Below are 16,043 nucleotides of genomic sequence, written 5' to 3'. Positions count from 1 at the left end.
CTTAAAGTTAGCTACACAACACTGACTTACCTTCTCCATGCACTGTCCCATGCCTCACATGACACAATACCTACATTCTTTGAAGCCAATTTGTGCAACGTACGTCTTTTAACCATGCCTTACATCCACTTCTTGTACTGCCAAATCCTTACTGTGTGGACCCTGTCCCCATGTCCCTATATGTTCTATAAATGGCCGTGCGCAGAAGGATTTAGGAGCAGAGTATGACTTTAGGCCTACCCCCACTTAGAATGTAAAAGTTGGTACAGGAGCACTATTGCAGTACTACTTACCATTCTCATAAATAATTTTGTGAACTGGCTCTAACATCTTTGAAATGTCTTTACTGCCAAACCACTAGACAATTCCAAAGTTCATGAGTAGTTCCAACATAAATACTACTACAACAGGTATAAATAAACCTACAACATTCCATGCTGATATTCCCCCTCATGTTTCAAACCCACAACACTCACATATTTTAGGATAGTGCTTTGCCAAGTACTTGTCCAGGTAACCTTTGAGGGATCACTTATGTCCTGACAGTTTCTAAATACATCATTGTACTTATTTGATGAATGTTTAAGAACTTATTTGCATACTGTTTAAGAATGCAATACTGTAGAATGGAAATGTACTAGGATAAGGAAGTAACATCCTGCTGCAAACAGTTAAATTTTCAGTCATGCTCTTATTTTCTCTTTAAACTCACCCATAAGCGGTATTGGCACAAATTTCCTAAAGAAGACTTGCATTGCTGGTGTGTCCAGGCAGTACCGCTTCATTATCAACTGAGGAGCTGTCTGTGAAGTGTGAGGAAAAAGACTTTATGAACCGCCAGCAAACAGACAAAGCTTTGCTGTCCTACATGGAGTTGTGAGTGGTCACCCTAAGAAGAGACAACCAAAGAGTACTCCAGGATAAAGTACATGATCTCCTAGACAGAAATACCGACAACTGGCATGATACAGGAACAGGTCTGCCTATGAATACAAAAGATGCAAGGGATACATTTGATTGTGGATCATTCCCAGTTGCTGAAGTACCCAACCCTATTTATTGTCCCCCTTCACAGCTGCCACAACTTTTCACTTACAAAACTGCTAAAATTCACCAAGCCTTTAAAAAAAAAAAACAGTTTAAGTGTAAGTCATCTTATGCTTACTGAACCGACAATACAGTTTAATGGTGTCTCGATTTATTGTGCGGTTAGACTTTTAATTGTGTTAAGGTATCACTCACTAGAAGTTTCGGTTTGTACAGGACAGCACTCATCTTAGTTTGAAGTAACCAAATGCATTCTGGGGTGATATCAAATCACTTGTTCATACCCTAACTAAACACGATGAGTGCAATACTGATATCCATTTATGAAAAGTATACCCCAGTCCATATCTTCCGAGCACTCAGTGCAGGAACTGCCTATTCAGTGAGTTAAATGCTTTTTCTATATTGATTGCAAGTACTGTTATCCAAGCCACCCATTGGAGGGCAGCTCCACGAGTTTAAATAGCCGCCTGATGTTCTGCGACATACTGCTGCTGTCATTGTGGTCGCTATGTATGATCATTGACATTTGCAGCAGCAGTCTGCAGGCTACCACTTTGCCAAATATTATATAGTCTACATTCAGAGTGGAAAGAGGACGGTATACAGTTATCTTTTCTGGGTCCCAGGTTTACGAAGAGAGATTATTAGGGATTCACTGGCCGAGAGGGGCAACCTTACTAATTAAAATGCCTCATTATACAGTACAGTCTACTTGGGCGCCAGCCAATCCACAATTAAAGCATAAAATTCTAGAGGGACGCCATCAGTGCTTGGGCCTTTTGCTGAAATCATGGGAAAATAAGGCACCCTGAATTCCTGAGTTAAAATGGGAGATCTAGTGCGATCCCTTAAGGAAGCAAGTGAGATGAAAGGTAGAAACCTATTAATTTCCTTCTCTGTACTATGTTCTTGCCTGCCGTATAGTTGAGCACAGCACTCCATGAATCCCCCACTGATTGATTCTTGGGAATAATGTTGGGTCTCCCATGAGTCTCTGACTCTGGCCAATGGTTGTCCACACCTATCTGAGCAAACTAGCTAGTCATACTAAGAGTCTACCGATGTTATTGCCTTCTACTTGATGATGTGCCAAACACCCTGTATGGTCGGCACACCTCTGGATCTCACCAGGGTGGCATGGGCCAGCTACCCTGCTACACACCAACACTCTGATTATTACCTCTAAATCCCACAGCTGTCTGGCAATGGGAACCTGCAAAGCAGTTTGAAAACAATGCCCCTGCAGCACTACTTTAAGGCTCCCATTTGGTATGAAGCACAAATTGGCTCAATTAGCTTGCTCTATGAGGTGTAAAATGCAGGATCTTCCAGCAGTGTGCTCATAAGGTGCAACTTCGGTATGGGGGCCAGATGTCTCGTCTTGTTCACAGACATCAACCAGCTGAGACATTCATTTGTGCTTGTTTCTGACACCAATGCTCCTGAGCCTACAATACAATCAAGTCTGATGTGGGCATCATTTACTGGGGATTGAAAGGAATATTCCTTTACAATGGAGTATCTGCACTGCCATGTCTTCCATGGACCACTGAGTCAGCCATATTTAAGGGCCTTGATCCAACCAGTCTGTTAGGGCATTGGATTTTGCAGATGCTGGTGCATGTGGCAGTGGAGGATGGGAATGATTCAATTATGTATCAAGAAGCCTATTGAAGTAATCTCCTATTAGCAAGGGAAGTTGAAGCAAGTTTGCTAGTATAGAGGAAAGGGATAAGAAGAACTGTGGTTGACCAACTTTGGGGGAAAATTGTCTTTACCATCCAACTTCCCTTGTTTAGTCATTGTGAATGGTCCTCAAATCCCTTGGGATTAGAAGAGAAACCCATGGCCATTACCCTCCTCTGCCAACTGGCCTGTAACCTTGCACTCGTTCTTTCTGTCTGGTGAGAAACTTATAATAGTGCTACATGTATGGCCCTACATTTAAAAAAGGAGTATCGTCTACATCTTTTAATAATTACAGAGAGCATCCTTTGCACATTCCACTTTAGGATCCTAGATGAATTTATACTCATCCACAAATTTAGTGAACGCCTTCCAGTTCCTACGAAGACCATTCTTGCTCTCCCCTGCTTCAGCTGCAACCTGCATTACCTATGTCCAGCTTGAACTCATCCTTCGCTCCCTAGAGGGTAGAAATTCACATTTATCACACACATGCAAACAAAACCTGAGGTAACCTGTCAAAATGGGTTCAAATGCTGCACGTGGTCCAAAAAGGGAACAACTGTGCATTAAGGAGGATGGCCTAGCGAATGGCAGGTCTGCACAATGAGGGCCAGTGCTCCACCATACTGCTCAATCTGTGGCCCAGTCATCTGAAGACAATACAAGGGCTCAGATACTAAACTCACATTGCAACTATTCATTTCATCTGAATATTATGTGTCTATTCATTTACTTCCCGCATGTGTCAGTGTAGTGAATTTTGCCATTCACATGTATGCAACATCCACATAATTACTGGGTCTGGCAAATCTCACAGTGCTTTGTAGGCAGAAGGAAGGGGCTGTGGAGGGTCACCCAATTGTTAACAGTGTAATTGTCCTCTCATAACAACTCCGAATGTACTAATAGGCCGCTACATAGTTTCCATGGCTTTAAGGAGGAGGTTGTCAGTAGTCGGCAGAGTAAGCCAGGGTACCACCTCTGAGGTCTTAGTGTCGCTAATGGAATCCATTTCATTGTCCGAGGGCTGGGAACAGGTGTCATCAAATGTGTGGTCTTCAGATCTTTGCAGAAAAGTTGCTGCTGTCACAATAGTAGCTTGCTTAGCTGCTGTGCACAGGTTAAAGCAAAGACTGAGCACATTTTTAAAATGGGAGGTGCCCTTACTTGGAATCAGCCGATGTCCAAAACCTGCAGATCACTGGAAGAGAGGCAGGCACCCTAAGGCTTTGTCTTCATTCCACCCCCCCATCAAAGCATTGTGGGCCCGAGTTCCAGCAGCAAGGGCTCATATACCCTGTGCCCCACTTCATTTGCTTACAGTCCCATCAATCTGGGCTGGCCCCAATGTGACATGCCTTACTGGGGGATGAGGGTAGGCCCAGTGCCATGGCTACCCAGCCCCCACTTCGCCTAGTTGACAAAAGACACATGAGGGAGAGGAGTGGGGTACTGAAGTCACGGGGCCCTGAGGTTCCAAAATCGAGGGGGGCTTCAAGTGGTACGTGCTTCCTTACCACCATCTCTTCTCTCACTACCTCCTCCAATCAGTACTGAAGGCCCAGGTTCAGGAAGTCACCGCCACCTGGAAGAGCTATGCTCACTCCCAGGTACGCCGCCCCTCTTCTTCGCTGGTGCAAACTTAATGCATGAATACTGTGTACTGATTGACTGCAGCATAGTTTTTTCACCAAGTTTCAGCTAAGTTCCTCAGAAGGGAACACATTCGCCCCTCTACGACTCTACCTGATTGAGGTGGTAGCAGTCAGGAAAAAGTATTCCTTCTGTGTTTTTGCGGCCCTCTTTCACAAGCACTAGAAATCAGCTTTGTCTCACTCTGGGCGTCTCACTACGTTGCAAAAACCTTGGTGTGTAGTCCCTATGAGGCGCAGACTTCAGGTCTCTTCTAAGACCAACTTCTAATGCGCTCAGACCCTGGGGTACAATAAGGTCTGTCCTCCCACCGAGGATCTAAGCCGAACTCCTTCAGCAGCTTCTATCCCTTAAGCCGCAGTGAATTGTAGTTCAGTTCCTCCCCCTGACAACTCAGGAAACCTTAGTGCTTCCAACAATGCCATTTCCCCAAGTGAGGAGTCACTCCATCGGACCCAGGACTGCCCAAGGGGGCAGCAGCAAACAAATGAAAGGGAATGTGGCCAAGACTACTTGCCAATTTTGCCCTCTTCCAGACACACAAAGGTTTTATGGAAAAGTAAATCATAGAGACACAAATGTTCTTTAAATTAGTCATAACACTGACATACAAAGGACATGGACAACTACCGGCGAACTGCCAGGATTTTGCACTCATACAAAGAATGACCAGCAGCAGACAGCCATAGAGTGAGAAGATCAGCTTTCCAGCAGATAAGTGCATATTAAAAATCAGAAACTTTAAAGCAGAGTAAAATACTACACACACAAAGATCCAGGCCAGGCCAGAAATGTTATCCACATAAGGAAGTGGCCAGATCTACAGATCCAAGCTAATTCTTCATTTGGATACGTCTAGTCATTGTTGAAGATATGTACTGGAGTTAAAAAAACAAGCTTTTAACAACATTCCAAATGTGATTCCAGAGTTACAGCTGAAAATATGACATTTCTGAAAATATACTTTAATTTGGATGCATATTAGAAATCTTGCTTCCAAAATTTTCAGTACGTGTACATAATTTTTCAAAATTGCCAGAAAATTGACAGGGATTTTAATCTCCACTTCGATGACATCCATAATCCTCACATTGGGGAATTTTTAAGCTTTATGACAGCTTTAGATTGGGAACTGAAAGTCACCTCGGCCTCTCATATAGCAGACCATATATTAGACGCAATATTTATTCGTGCCAAGGACCAGCTTCTGCTGGCTAATTCTCCACTCAGCTGGACATATCATCATCTACTAACCTTTAGATTTACTGAAGTGGACCTGTTCAAACAACCTAGACTTAAGGGAAAATTGGTCAGAAATTGGTATCGCATTAAGAAGCAAGAATTAGGTCCAGCCTTAGAGGCAGGCTGGGCAGTTACTAAAAATCAATCTCTATCAGTTATAGATAGTTTCAATCAGGGAATATCTATTGCTATTGATCATCTGACCCCATTTAAACTCTCTGTTTTGCGCGGAGCAATAAAAGGTAGATATCCTTGGTTTACTAAGGAGCTTAAAATACTTCAAAGAAAATATCGTCAACAAGAAAGGCGATGGAAGTTAGATCCCAATCCAGTTGAAAAAGGAAAGCTAGGAGAGGTTCTTAAAAATTATAAAGAGGCAACTACTAAAGCTAAATCTGAATATTTTACTGCGAAGATTAAGGAAGCATCTAATGCACCTAGAGAACTTTTTTAAGTTGTTAGTACATTGACAACCCCCATCCCTCCCCTGGAGTTGGAGAACTCACAGGAGTTCTGTAACAAGGTGGCTACCTTCTCTGAAAATAAAGTCAGACATATATACCCGAGCTTCAATCAGAATGAGAAGACAGATGGTGTACTTGATACAGATATTGACCTTCCACTGTTAACTAATTTTCAACCACTTTCTCCAGAGAGAATCAAAAAGTTAATGTAAGGAATCAAATCAGGTTCCTCCATGGACCCTTGTCCTCCTCATATTCTCCAACAAGTCCCTGATACCGTCTCTAATGCTTTAGTCCCAGTTTTTCGGGAAGTTTTAACCATAGAAGCCTAGCCTCCATCTTGGAAGGACGCAATGGTGGTCCCCCTGAAAAAGAAACCTGATGGAGCAAGACATGATCTTAGCAATCTACGGCCCATTTCTTTGCTCCCCTTTCAGGCTAAGATTTTTGAAAAACATATCAATAAGGATTTAGCCAATTTTCTAACCACCACAGGAAGACTAGATTCCTCCCAACATGGTTTCAGGCAGGAACACAGCTCTGAATCTGCGCTTATCGCCACCTCTGACATGATTCGTAGGCTGATGAATGAGGGACAAGGAGAACCGTATTGGTTCTATTGGACCTTTCTGCAGCATTCAATACCATATTGCCTCAGATTATGATAGCTCGCCTCCATCAAGCAGGGATTAGGGACACAGCTTTGAAGATCCTTGGAGCTTTCCTAGAAGATAAATCGATTACGGTAAGCTGCAGAGACTTTAAGTCATCAGCATACTCCCTACCATGTGGTGTTCCTCAGGGCCCCTCGCTCAGCCCCACATTATTCAATTTATATGTAGCACCTTTAGCAAGATTAATTTGAACATTTGGGGCCATATGTACCAACGCATTTTCCGATTGACACCGAATGGGTAAAACACTTTGATACATCTGGCCCTTGGTTTCACACCTACATCTTGTGCTGATGACACTCAGTTGATCATCCCAGTCTCTAAGAACGGGGATGAAGTGGCTGTCCGCTTCCATAATTGCATGCGAGAAGTTCATAGGTGGATGGGTCTAAATTGGCTCAAATTAAATGAAGACAAAACCCAAATTCCGTGCTTTGGCTCCAGCAAAGAACTATGGAATTCACGCTGGTGGCCATCAGAGTGTGGAAATCTTCCTCTGCCTATTGTGGCCACCAGAAATCTGGGGGTCATATTTGACAACTGTCTCTCTTTTAAGTCGCAGGTGAAACATGTTGTTAAAACCTGCCTCTGGACTCAGAGAATGCTGAAAAAGATCTTCCCATATCTTACAAGGGAGTGGAGAGTCACGGTTACTTTGGCATTAGTGGTATCCAAATTGGATTATTGCAATACCTTGATGCTCAACTTGGACAAGGTTTCACTTACGAAGCTCCAGCTTATTCAGAACACAGCTGCCCTGCTTCATACTAAACCTCCCTTATTCAGCTTCTTCCAGTGGCAGCTTGATACAACTGCACTGGCTACCACTAGAAAAGCGTATCAGGTTTAAAAAGTTATGTCTGACTTACAAAGCCGTACATGGAAGGGAATCTGAATTTTTATCCTCAGGATTACACTGGTACAGACCAAGTCGGCAACTTAGATCCAGGGGGTCCTTCCAAATTCAAGTCCCACGCACCTATAGGGTCAGATGGGGGATAAGGCTTTCACAATCGCTGCGGCTAAATGCTGGAACTCACTCCCTGTGTTTATAAGGAAGCAACAAGACTTCTTGGCTTTTAGGAAGTTGGTCAAAACTTGGCTCTTCCCACGTTAATTCAGTCTTCTGCATTTTAGATCTACGGTCACTCGCTCACTCCGCTTCTCTTTGAGCGCTTCGATGCCTCAGCCGGAACACGCTTTACAAATACTATATACATACATACAATACCATTTTCATCTGCTTAAAAAATCCACAAAGAGGAGAACATTTATGGAAGTACTTGAATAAATGCATTTAGTAAAAGCCAGTTTTTGCCAATGCGGTTCTGCCTTCTTAGGGAGCACCCAATCCGTCCCCATTATTTTGAGCTATCACTGTTGGTGAATGGAAAGCTCTTCGATACACAGCCAAAATAAATGCACACCTTTCTAAAAGGTAGGCAGTTGCACCTACCCCCAAAAGTGTTGTGCAGGAGACTGCTGACAAGAGAAGGACTCCTTGCTTACTTCGAAACTGGTCGACCTGCAAAAAGAGAACATAGCACAGTCAGTAGCTGTTCCTACAGCTTAAGCACTATAGTGATCGCCAGGGCTCACACTTACCTGGTTAGTGGCGTTATCATTTGCCAAGTTGAATCCAGCACTGTACGCCTGGAACAGCAGCTATAGAGAGGAGGAAAAATTAACATGAAGAGCGTGGGATTACATTTGATAGCTCTCAGTGATCCTGATCGCATTAATGGAAGATGATGTGCAGTGGATGTAGAGAGAAAAGATTGCAGTAGTAATTGTGGTAAAACACCAAATGAAGGAAGTCAATCAAAGATGGAGAATGCAGACGTACCTGCCAGAAAAACGCAGGCTTCACTCCTTGGTGGGGCAGCAATGCAGCAATGACCTTAGGTGGGAAAAATTATGGAAGTATCAAAAGAGGGTTTGATATATTAAAACATTCTCAATGCACATTGGTGCTACCCATAGTGTTGCTCATTAGTAATTAAATGGAAACATCCTGGCAGAGGGTGTTAAATCTATGCAGTAATACACAATCTCACCACACAGAGTGCCTTTGGGCAATAAAACTAATTATGGTATCAGGTCTGCAGTTTGCTGTGACAGAAGGGTGGGTATAAAACTAGAGGGGCAATTAAGTGATGAAGGGAAGGAAAAAAAAGGATCTTGTATTTGCGGCCAACCAGGCAGGACTAGACACAGGAAAGGATCTGAGGCCATTGCCAGAAAAAAGTGGATAAACTGAGAAATGGCCCCCTGCTCTCACCCACAAGTGTCAGTTTATCCAGCTGACAAAAATTTAATTGGAATATAGTGGAGACCGTGGGGAGTTTCTATATATATATATATATATATATATATATATATACACATGACAAGGACAATCTGTTTATCTAATATTTCTGTATTTTGTTGTTGATATATACAAACTGTTTTTTAGCAATATGTTATACATAAGAATAAAACAATATTTTTGAATCAATAACAATAGCCCTCAGACTTTTTGCTAACAAAACTGTGATTTTAATAACCAGGTTAATGCATTGTATCACTCCAGGGCAATTGTAGCAATTAAACTACAGGTTGATCAGCAGAATCTAACAATACCAACTCTCGAGTAACAGGATTAGTAAAAAAACATAGCAATGATGTAGCCAAAACATAGCACTGAAGTAGTCAATACGTGTTTCGTGGGATCCCTGCTTCTTCAGGGCTGCAAGAAATAAGGGTAAAAAAGAACAGAACAAAAAGAACTATAAGTTCTTAGACGTAAGTACACACATTACAACCCAAAGAGAACTAGAACAAGTAACAATCTAACATGACAGAGTGAAAGAGAGAAACAATTCGCAGACACATTCGGACACAGAAAAGAACAAAAAAAGGAAGGAAGTAACATACGCACTGGAGGCTTAATTAAGATTAAAAACTCAAAAAGAGAACATTGCCTTATAATAAAAGAAAAAAGTATTCACAGTAAGTTGGAGTTTACTTATAGCATGACTCTTTGCACTATGATGAACTTAAGATCACAGTTATTTTTCACTACACGTGAAGTGCTAATGTGATTTATGATGGGATTTCTCAGCACATGTACATCACCTGATGGGTTTCATTGTCGAAATTCCTTTAAAGCATTTATTTTCTTTTGTTTTGGGTTTTTCAGTTTCTTTTTTTGCTTCCTTGATGGGCCGCTCTATCGGGAAAACTTGCTGTTGGGTCATGCTCTACATGAAAGGGATGTAATTTGGAAGCAATATGTTTCATATTGGTTTAAACATCGGTTTTCTGAAAAGCACATTATGGAAACTTTGTTTTTTTTGCTTGATTTAATAAACTGAATTTGGTAAATCTTAATTTGTATTTATTAGAAGTTCTGATGATAAGTGCAGGGCTTCTTCTTTTTTCTTTTCTTTTAAGGCAATGTTCTCTTTTTGAGTTTTTACTTTTACCTTAGCCTCCAGTGTGTATGTTCCTTCCTTCCCCGAAGCACTATTCAATGAGAGGCATTGATTACATGGTAAGCAATCTCCCTTGTGTTTTGTGATTATGTAATTGGGGCTAAGAATTTGGGTTGATGAGTATGCCTACCTGTGCTTATATGACTACTGGGGAACAATCTATATTTCATTCCATTTAGGTCGCCTTTATTAATTAATTTTCTCTACACATTCTGTTTGGTGTTAGAGTTAATAAATAGTTTAATTAGCACTTATGGATATATGGATCTATATAACCTTTTCTCTTGTGCAACTACCTATTTCTTATTTTGTTTTCATCTTTGTTCTTTTCTCTATGTCCCTGTATCCGAATGTGTCTGCGTATTGTTTCTCTCTTTCATTTCTCTCTTTTCATTTCTTTTCTCGTTTTCGTGTTAGACTGTTACTTGTTCTAGTTCTCTTTGGTTTGTACTGTTTCTACTAAGTCCAAGAACTTATATTTTTTTGGTTCCGGTTTTTTTACCCTTATTTCTTGTAGCCCTGAAGAAGTGGGGATTCCACAAAATATGTGCTGGCTACTTCAGTGCTGTGTTTTAGCTATTTCATTGCTATGTTTTCTGACTAATCCTGTTACTCGAGAGTTATTGTTGAATTCTAAAGATCAACCAGTAATTTGATAGCTACAATGGCCCTGGAGTCATACAATGAATTAATCTGATTACTAAAGTCACATTTTTGTATGATCTGTTAGCAAACAATCTGACGGCTATTGTTATTGATTCAAAAATAATGTTATATTTGTATGTGTGACAAGTTGCTAAGATACTGCTTGCATATAACAACAAACTACAGAAATATTAGATTAACAAATATATATACACGCCAAGGAAAATTTGATTAACTATATGTTTATGTAAAAACTTCCCACGATCTCCACTATAGCCACTGCCAGAATCCAGTGACACACAAGAATAATAAAGCAGTTAAGGGGATTTAGAACATAAACAAATCTGAAACTTTCAAAGGAATATGAGGACAGTCAAGGATATCAGTTAATCGCAGGGTCTTGTGAGACACACAAGGACTGGATAATGGTGCATGATCCAAGGCCTCCAAAGGAGATGTAACAACAAACAACATTCTTAGGTAATCAAGGATGGGCAACTAAGGACAGACAAGAATGTGAGGGGATCAGACAAGAGACAAGGATCTGCTGTCAGTCATTAATCAGAGGCCGCGGAGTAGTGCTGCTGACAGTCGCTCGTCCTTTCTCATTTCACATCAAGGATAAACACGGCCCTTATTCACTTCAAGCATGTGCATTCACCCTTCATACACCACATTCTGCTGCTGCTCTTTTGCACGAGGGAGCATAGATCTTCACTGTAACCTCTGACTGTAGACTTTGTTGTCCAACTACTTACCAGTGGCGCACCAACAGGAAGGAAGGCTGCAAAAAAAACACACAATACAATAAATTCACCAGCCAAGGGGATGTGACAGTATTCACAGCCATGACTTAAAAATACACATCCCACTGAGGTGACACACAAAACTGGGAAGACTAAGGGCCTGATTACAAGTAAAGGTGCTATTTATCACACCCCACATATAACAATACCCCAGGGTGTGTCCGTTATCAGGAGCAATAAATAGCTCGTATTACTAGTTTTCGGGGAATAACGTGGATTTTGGTGTTCAACATACTAAAATCTGCACAGTATGGTAAATATTGTACACATTTCCCCTGTTAAATTTTGGCAAGTTTGGCCTGCCAAAAATTAACAAAGGTTGAGGTATTTAACCCATCCTATTGTTCTTGGATATGTTAAATACCTCACAACTCGTAATTCCAATACATGTTCAAACAAGAGTTCACACTTGGGTCGAAATTCACTGACCCACTTGTCATCGGGCCCAATGTGTAAACAAAAGCACCAAACAAAGAGTGAGAAGGTTGGAGTTACAATACTTGCAAAAAAAAGAATACATTACTTGCTTGGATCTAAAAAAAACAAAAACAAAGCAGTTTCTGAAAACTACTGGTTGAAGCAGAGGCACAGTGAAAATCTTCTACCCTCCATGGTTTGACAGAGTAACAACATAAAAACCCTTGGCTACTAAGGTAATCTGTACGATTGCTGGTAAAAAAAATCTTTTATACAAGTCTTAACAAGGAGCAAACAATCCTCCTTTAAAGCTCTAATATTTTTAACATATTCTTTGAATTGTAAATAAGGCTTGGCTATGGCCTTTAAGATTGACTTCATACCATAACCAACTGAGAAGGCTCAGTTTATATAGGTGGAACTTCCAGCAGGAACTACCTGTTGGATCGCAGCAGTCAGCAACGTTTTCTTGCCAAGAAGGTTGGTATATGGGCATAGACAACCTAGTGCACAATAGTGAGTGCTTTAAGTGATCCTATACTGTACTGACAGCCTATCTGATTTACTTCTTGCTGAAGTGACTGAATCCGATTTTTAAAAATGATAACATAACTGAGTAGTTGTGTTTTGCATCAGTTGAAGTTGTGTTTTTGGGGGCAGGCAACAAAACAGAATTTCGTTTTATTCTGCATTGGATTAGAGCATTGATCACCCCCCTAAAGTGAGTATTTAGGGTAACCCCTGATACCAGGACTTCAGATTTCGATGGACACAAAAGAAGGAGTAGACAAAGAAGACTGCTGACCCGAAAAACGAGGAGCATGACTGACTTGGCGCCAAGCCTGCCTGCTGCACCCGACCTTCATGGAGAAACAGGCTTGTTTTGCCACTGTGCAGACTCCAAGAAATCCAGAGAGCTGCCAGTGCTTTGGCAACTGCCAGAGAACTTCCTTGAAGCAGAGGAGCTGCTTCCCTCCAGCCACCGTTTGCAACGTCTGGTACTCTGCCCATTGGCCATCGGGCCCTCTGAGGGATCAGCGAACCAGGAGAAGACTGATTGGAGCCCAGGAGGTCAGCCCCACCATTTCCCCAAAGTCCAGAGACGCTGACCCCACCCAGAGGCTCCCTGCACCTATACCTGGGGTGCTGGACCCCTTGCAGCAGCCAAGACTTGTTGGTGGTCCAATCCGGATGCCAACAAGCCCAAAGCAGACCTACTGTGGAGAAACATCAAGATCCACACAGCCATTCAGGAGAGTGGCCCCACTTCTCTGTTTCCCCTTTTCACCAGGTCATCAAGACCCAGAGCAAGTCCCTGACCACCGCGACCTGACGCCTCAAAGCACCTCACCACCTGAGTGCCACAGGGTGAGTCTGAAGGAGTCAGTTGTGTCCACGGTGTCCTGAGACCCTCTCGAGCTGATCCCACCCTTGGGTTTGGCCAGACTGGACTTCCAGTCGCCGCCTGCAGCCTCTTTCTGCGGGCCCCCTCAAACTGCAAGTGGCTCCAGCCCCGGACCCAAAGCCAAAAGACATCACTGCATTAAAGCACCACAGACTGAGGAGAAGTGGACCAACGGTGCCCCTGTGTGCCAGAGGACCTGTAGGATTGAACCCTTGTGAGGTTTCCCCTGGACTGCCCGCCTCCCCAGTCCTAGCTTGCAGCCTCTTCCTAACCAGACTGTTCCCATTTAAGTGAATGGGACACCTGACGCCATAACACACCTCGGCAACTGGACGCCCTGGAGCCTCCCGCGGGGTGACCTATTTGTGTGGGCTTGGACCTTGCCCCATACTCACTTTAAGTCCTGAAAAACAGTCCCATAAGTCTCTGTTAAGTGCCCAAATACAGTACATGTTTTTCCCACATGGAATAACATACCGCACCCAAAAAATCCTCTGTGTCAGCTTTTGAAAACTCTAAAAATTCATAATTCGAAAAGTACTCACCTGATTCCTGTGATCTTGGTATCAAAATTCATATAGAAGTATTTGTTGTTTTTACAAACTGTTGTTGGATTCCTTTACAGAGTGTGTTGCTTACTGCCTTTGTGTGTGCAATACTTGCTTAGCACTGCCTTCTGAAGTGCCTAACTGCTTTCCTTTACTACCACAAAAGAGAGCATTTGGGGTGTCATTTGTGGCTCTGTAATGTTTTTGGGGTTCAGCTGGACTCTTTACACAGCGGACCTCTTTTTGGTCCACTGTGTAAAGAGCCGGCTTCCTACACCCTATGCCTACAGCACTAGCCTATCTGCCTGCATGCTAAGACAAGGAGATAGGCAGAAGCCAATGCGCCTTGAGAGGAGGAGGAGAGAGTCTGAAGGAAGCAAGTCCCAGCGGAATCTTATAAGAAGAGTATGAGGGACCTGGTCCATTGGGCCAGTGAAGCTGAGACTGTGGCCCGTCACCCAAATCTGTGTCATTGAGACGGTTGGGGTCGACGCCCAGAGGATCTAACTTGATCAAGACTGTTGCCTCTTCTGTGAGCCCTGGATGTCAGGAGGGGGCCACTAGGGCCATTGGGACCATGGTCACGTCTGAAGACACTCGCAAACAGCAGAGGGGCTCGAGAACCAGTCCAGAAGTCTCCTGCAGGACTGCTGCTGGTTCACGGACTTACCAGCAGGACAAGAAGAAGCCTCTGCAGCTATAAGTTGTTGCTGTTGTTGACTCCCCTGCCCCTCAGCACGCTGATCTGGCCGACAGTTGAAAGGGTGCTGTGCAAGCTGTTCTGTGTGGACGACGGGGGAGACAAGCACCCCGGCTCCAGGACACTTTTCTGAAGGCTGCGCTTTGGGTAAGGTGGAAGGAAGGCCGTAGGCCCGTGTGAGACTTTGAGAGCTGAAAAACTTTCAAGACCAATGCCAGACTTTGATGCTCATTGCTAGTGCGGGCAACATCTGGGGTCATCTCCTAGAACACACCATGTACGCAGTATAGCGTGGAAGAGAGATGGGGAGCAAAAGGACCCGCAAGAGTGAGCACTACCCTGAAAAATGGTTGAGCTTACTACTGTGGATTATTTAGTGTATTGTGTTCGGCATGTTTAATAAATGCTACTTTTTACACCAAAATTGTTCTGGACTTGATAGCCATCTTATTGGTACCACTGTAGTGTATTTTGAGTTATGAACCCTCTCACATCTTGTACCTACCTCCCCATGAGGAGCCTCGGACTACTCGATCACTGAGAGTCAAGTGCTGAAGGGAAATTACTTGGCCCAGTTACTCCGGAACCATTGTAAGTCTTCCTTGGGAAGCCCCAGTCTGAACTGTTTAGTATGAAACATTACGACAGAGGCAATATACAGGGTCTATTTAACATAAAAACCATGTTGTATAGCCAGTTGTACATCACTAATGGATTGTTATTACACTGTGTTAGATTGTATACAATTATTTTGTTACACAGAAAGAGATTTTGGTGTTTGTTAGCCCTATTTGACAAACCCTGGATGGTAGATTTTGGCTTTGATAATTCTTGTTAATACTTGTTTTTATACTGTTTGTATATTATTTCTCCATTTGCAGTTTTTCCATATTTCTAATTTTATGACTGTGTGCCTGATGGCTGTCTTAAGGGAAATCTTAGGCTCAGTACGGTAGGCCTAAAATGGTAATGGTGACATGCCAATGATGATAAAGCTATTGGCCTGATTGCTTCACTGGGAAAATTTTATGTCAAATGCCGTAGGTATGATCTGTTTGTTATGAAAAGGTACGACAAAGGCAGTAGGCCTGACTTATTTATTGTAAAAATCATCTGTACTTGTTTCTCCCTATGTCTAAACATCACTGTTACTTTTTCCAAAGAGCTGTTGAGGCTTATGAGAGAACTCCATAAACCGGAATGCAGAAATATGCTGTCTAGGAAATCAAATACCCTTTCCATTCATCTTGTCCCTTTTTCTCTAATAAAATTGA

The 16,043-nt window shown here is 42.6% G+C and overlaps 1 protein-coding gene across 2 annotated transcripts in view; it reads right to left on the bottom strand.

Annotated features, from left to right (window-relative positions):
- The window catches only part of SFXN4 (sideroflexin 4), a 160,422-nt gene that overhangs the window by 60,674 nt on the left and 83,705 nt on the right, over window positions 1-16,043 (bottom strand). For both annotated transcript variants that reach the window (XM_069239240.1, XM_069239241.1), the window contains exons 6-10: window positions 11,652-11,677; window positions 8,619-8,672; window positions 8,378-8,437; window positions 8,229-8,297; window positions 713-803 (exon numbers count right to left, since the gene is read on the bottom strand). In XM_069239240.1, the coding sequence (XP_069095341.1) occupies window positions 713-803; window positions 8,229-8,297; window positions 8,378-8,437; window positions 8,619-8,672; window positions 11,652-11,677 (300 nt within the window). The remainder of the gene's footprint in view (window positions 1-712; window positions 804-8,228; window positions 8,298-8,377; window positions 8,438-8,618; window positions 8,673-11,651; window positions 11,678-16,043) is intronic.

Source organism: Pleurodeles waltl, chromosome 6 (genome assembly GCF_031143425.1).
Source record: "Pleurodeles waltl isolate 20211129_DDA chromosome 6, aPleWal1.hap1.20221129, whole genome shotgun sequence".
In the NCBI taxonomy this organism is placed as follows: Eukaryota; Metazoa; Chordata; class Amphibia; order Caudata; family Salamandridae; genus Pleurodeles; species Pleurodeles waltl.
The sequence above is the reverse complement of the archived record's forward strand: the minus strand, read 5'-3'. Positions and strand labels throughout refer to the sequence as shown.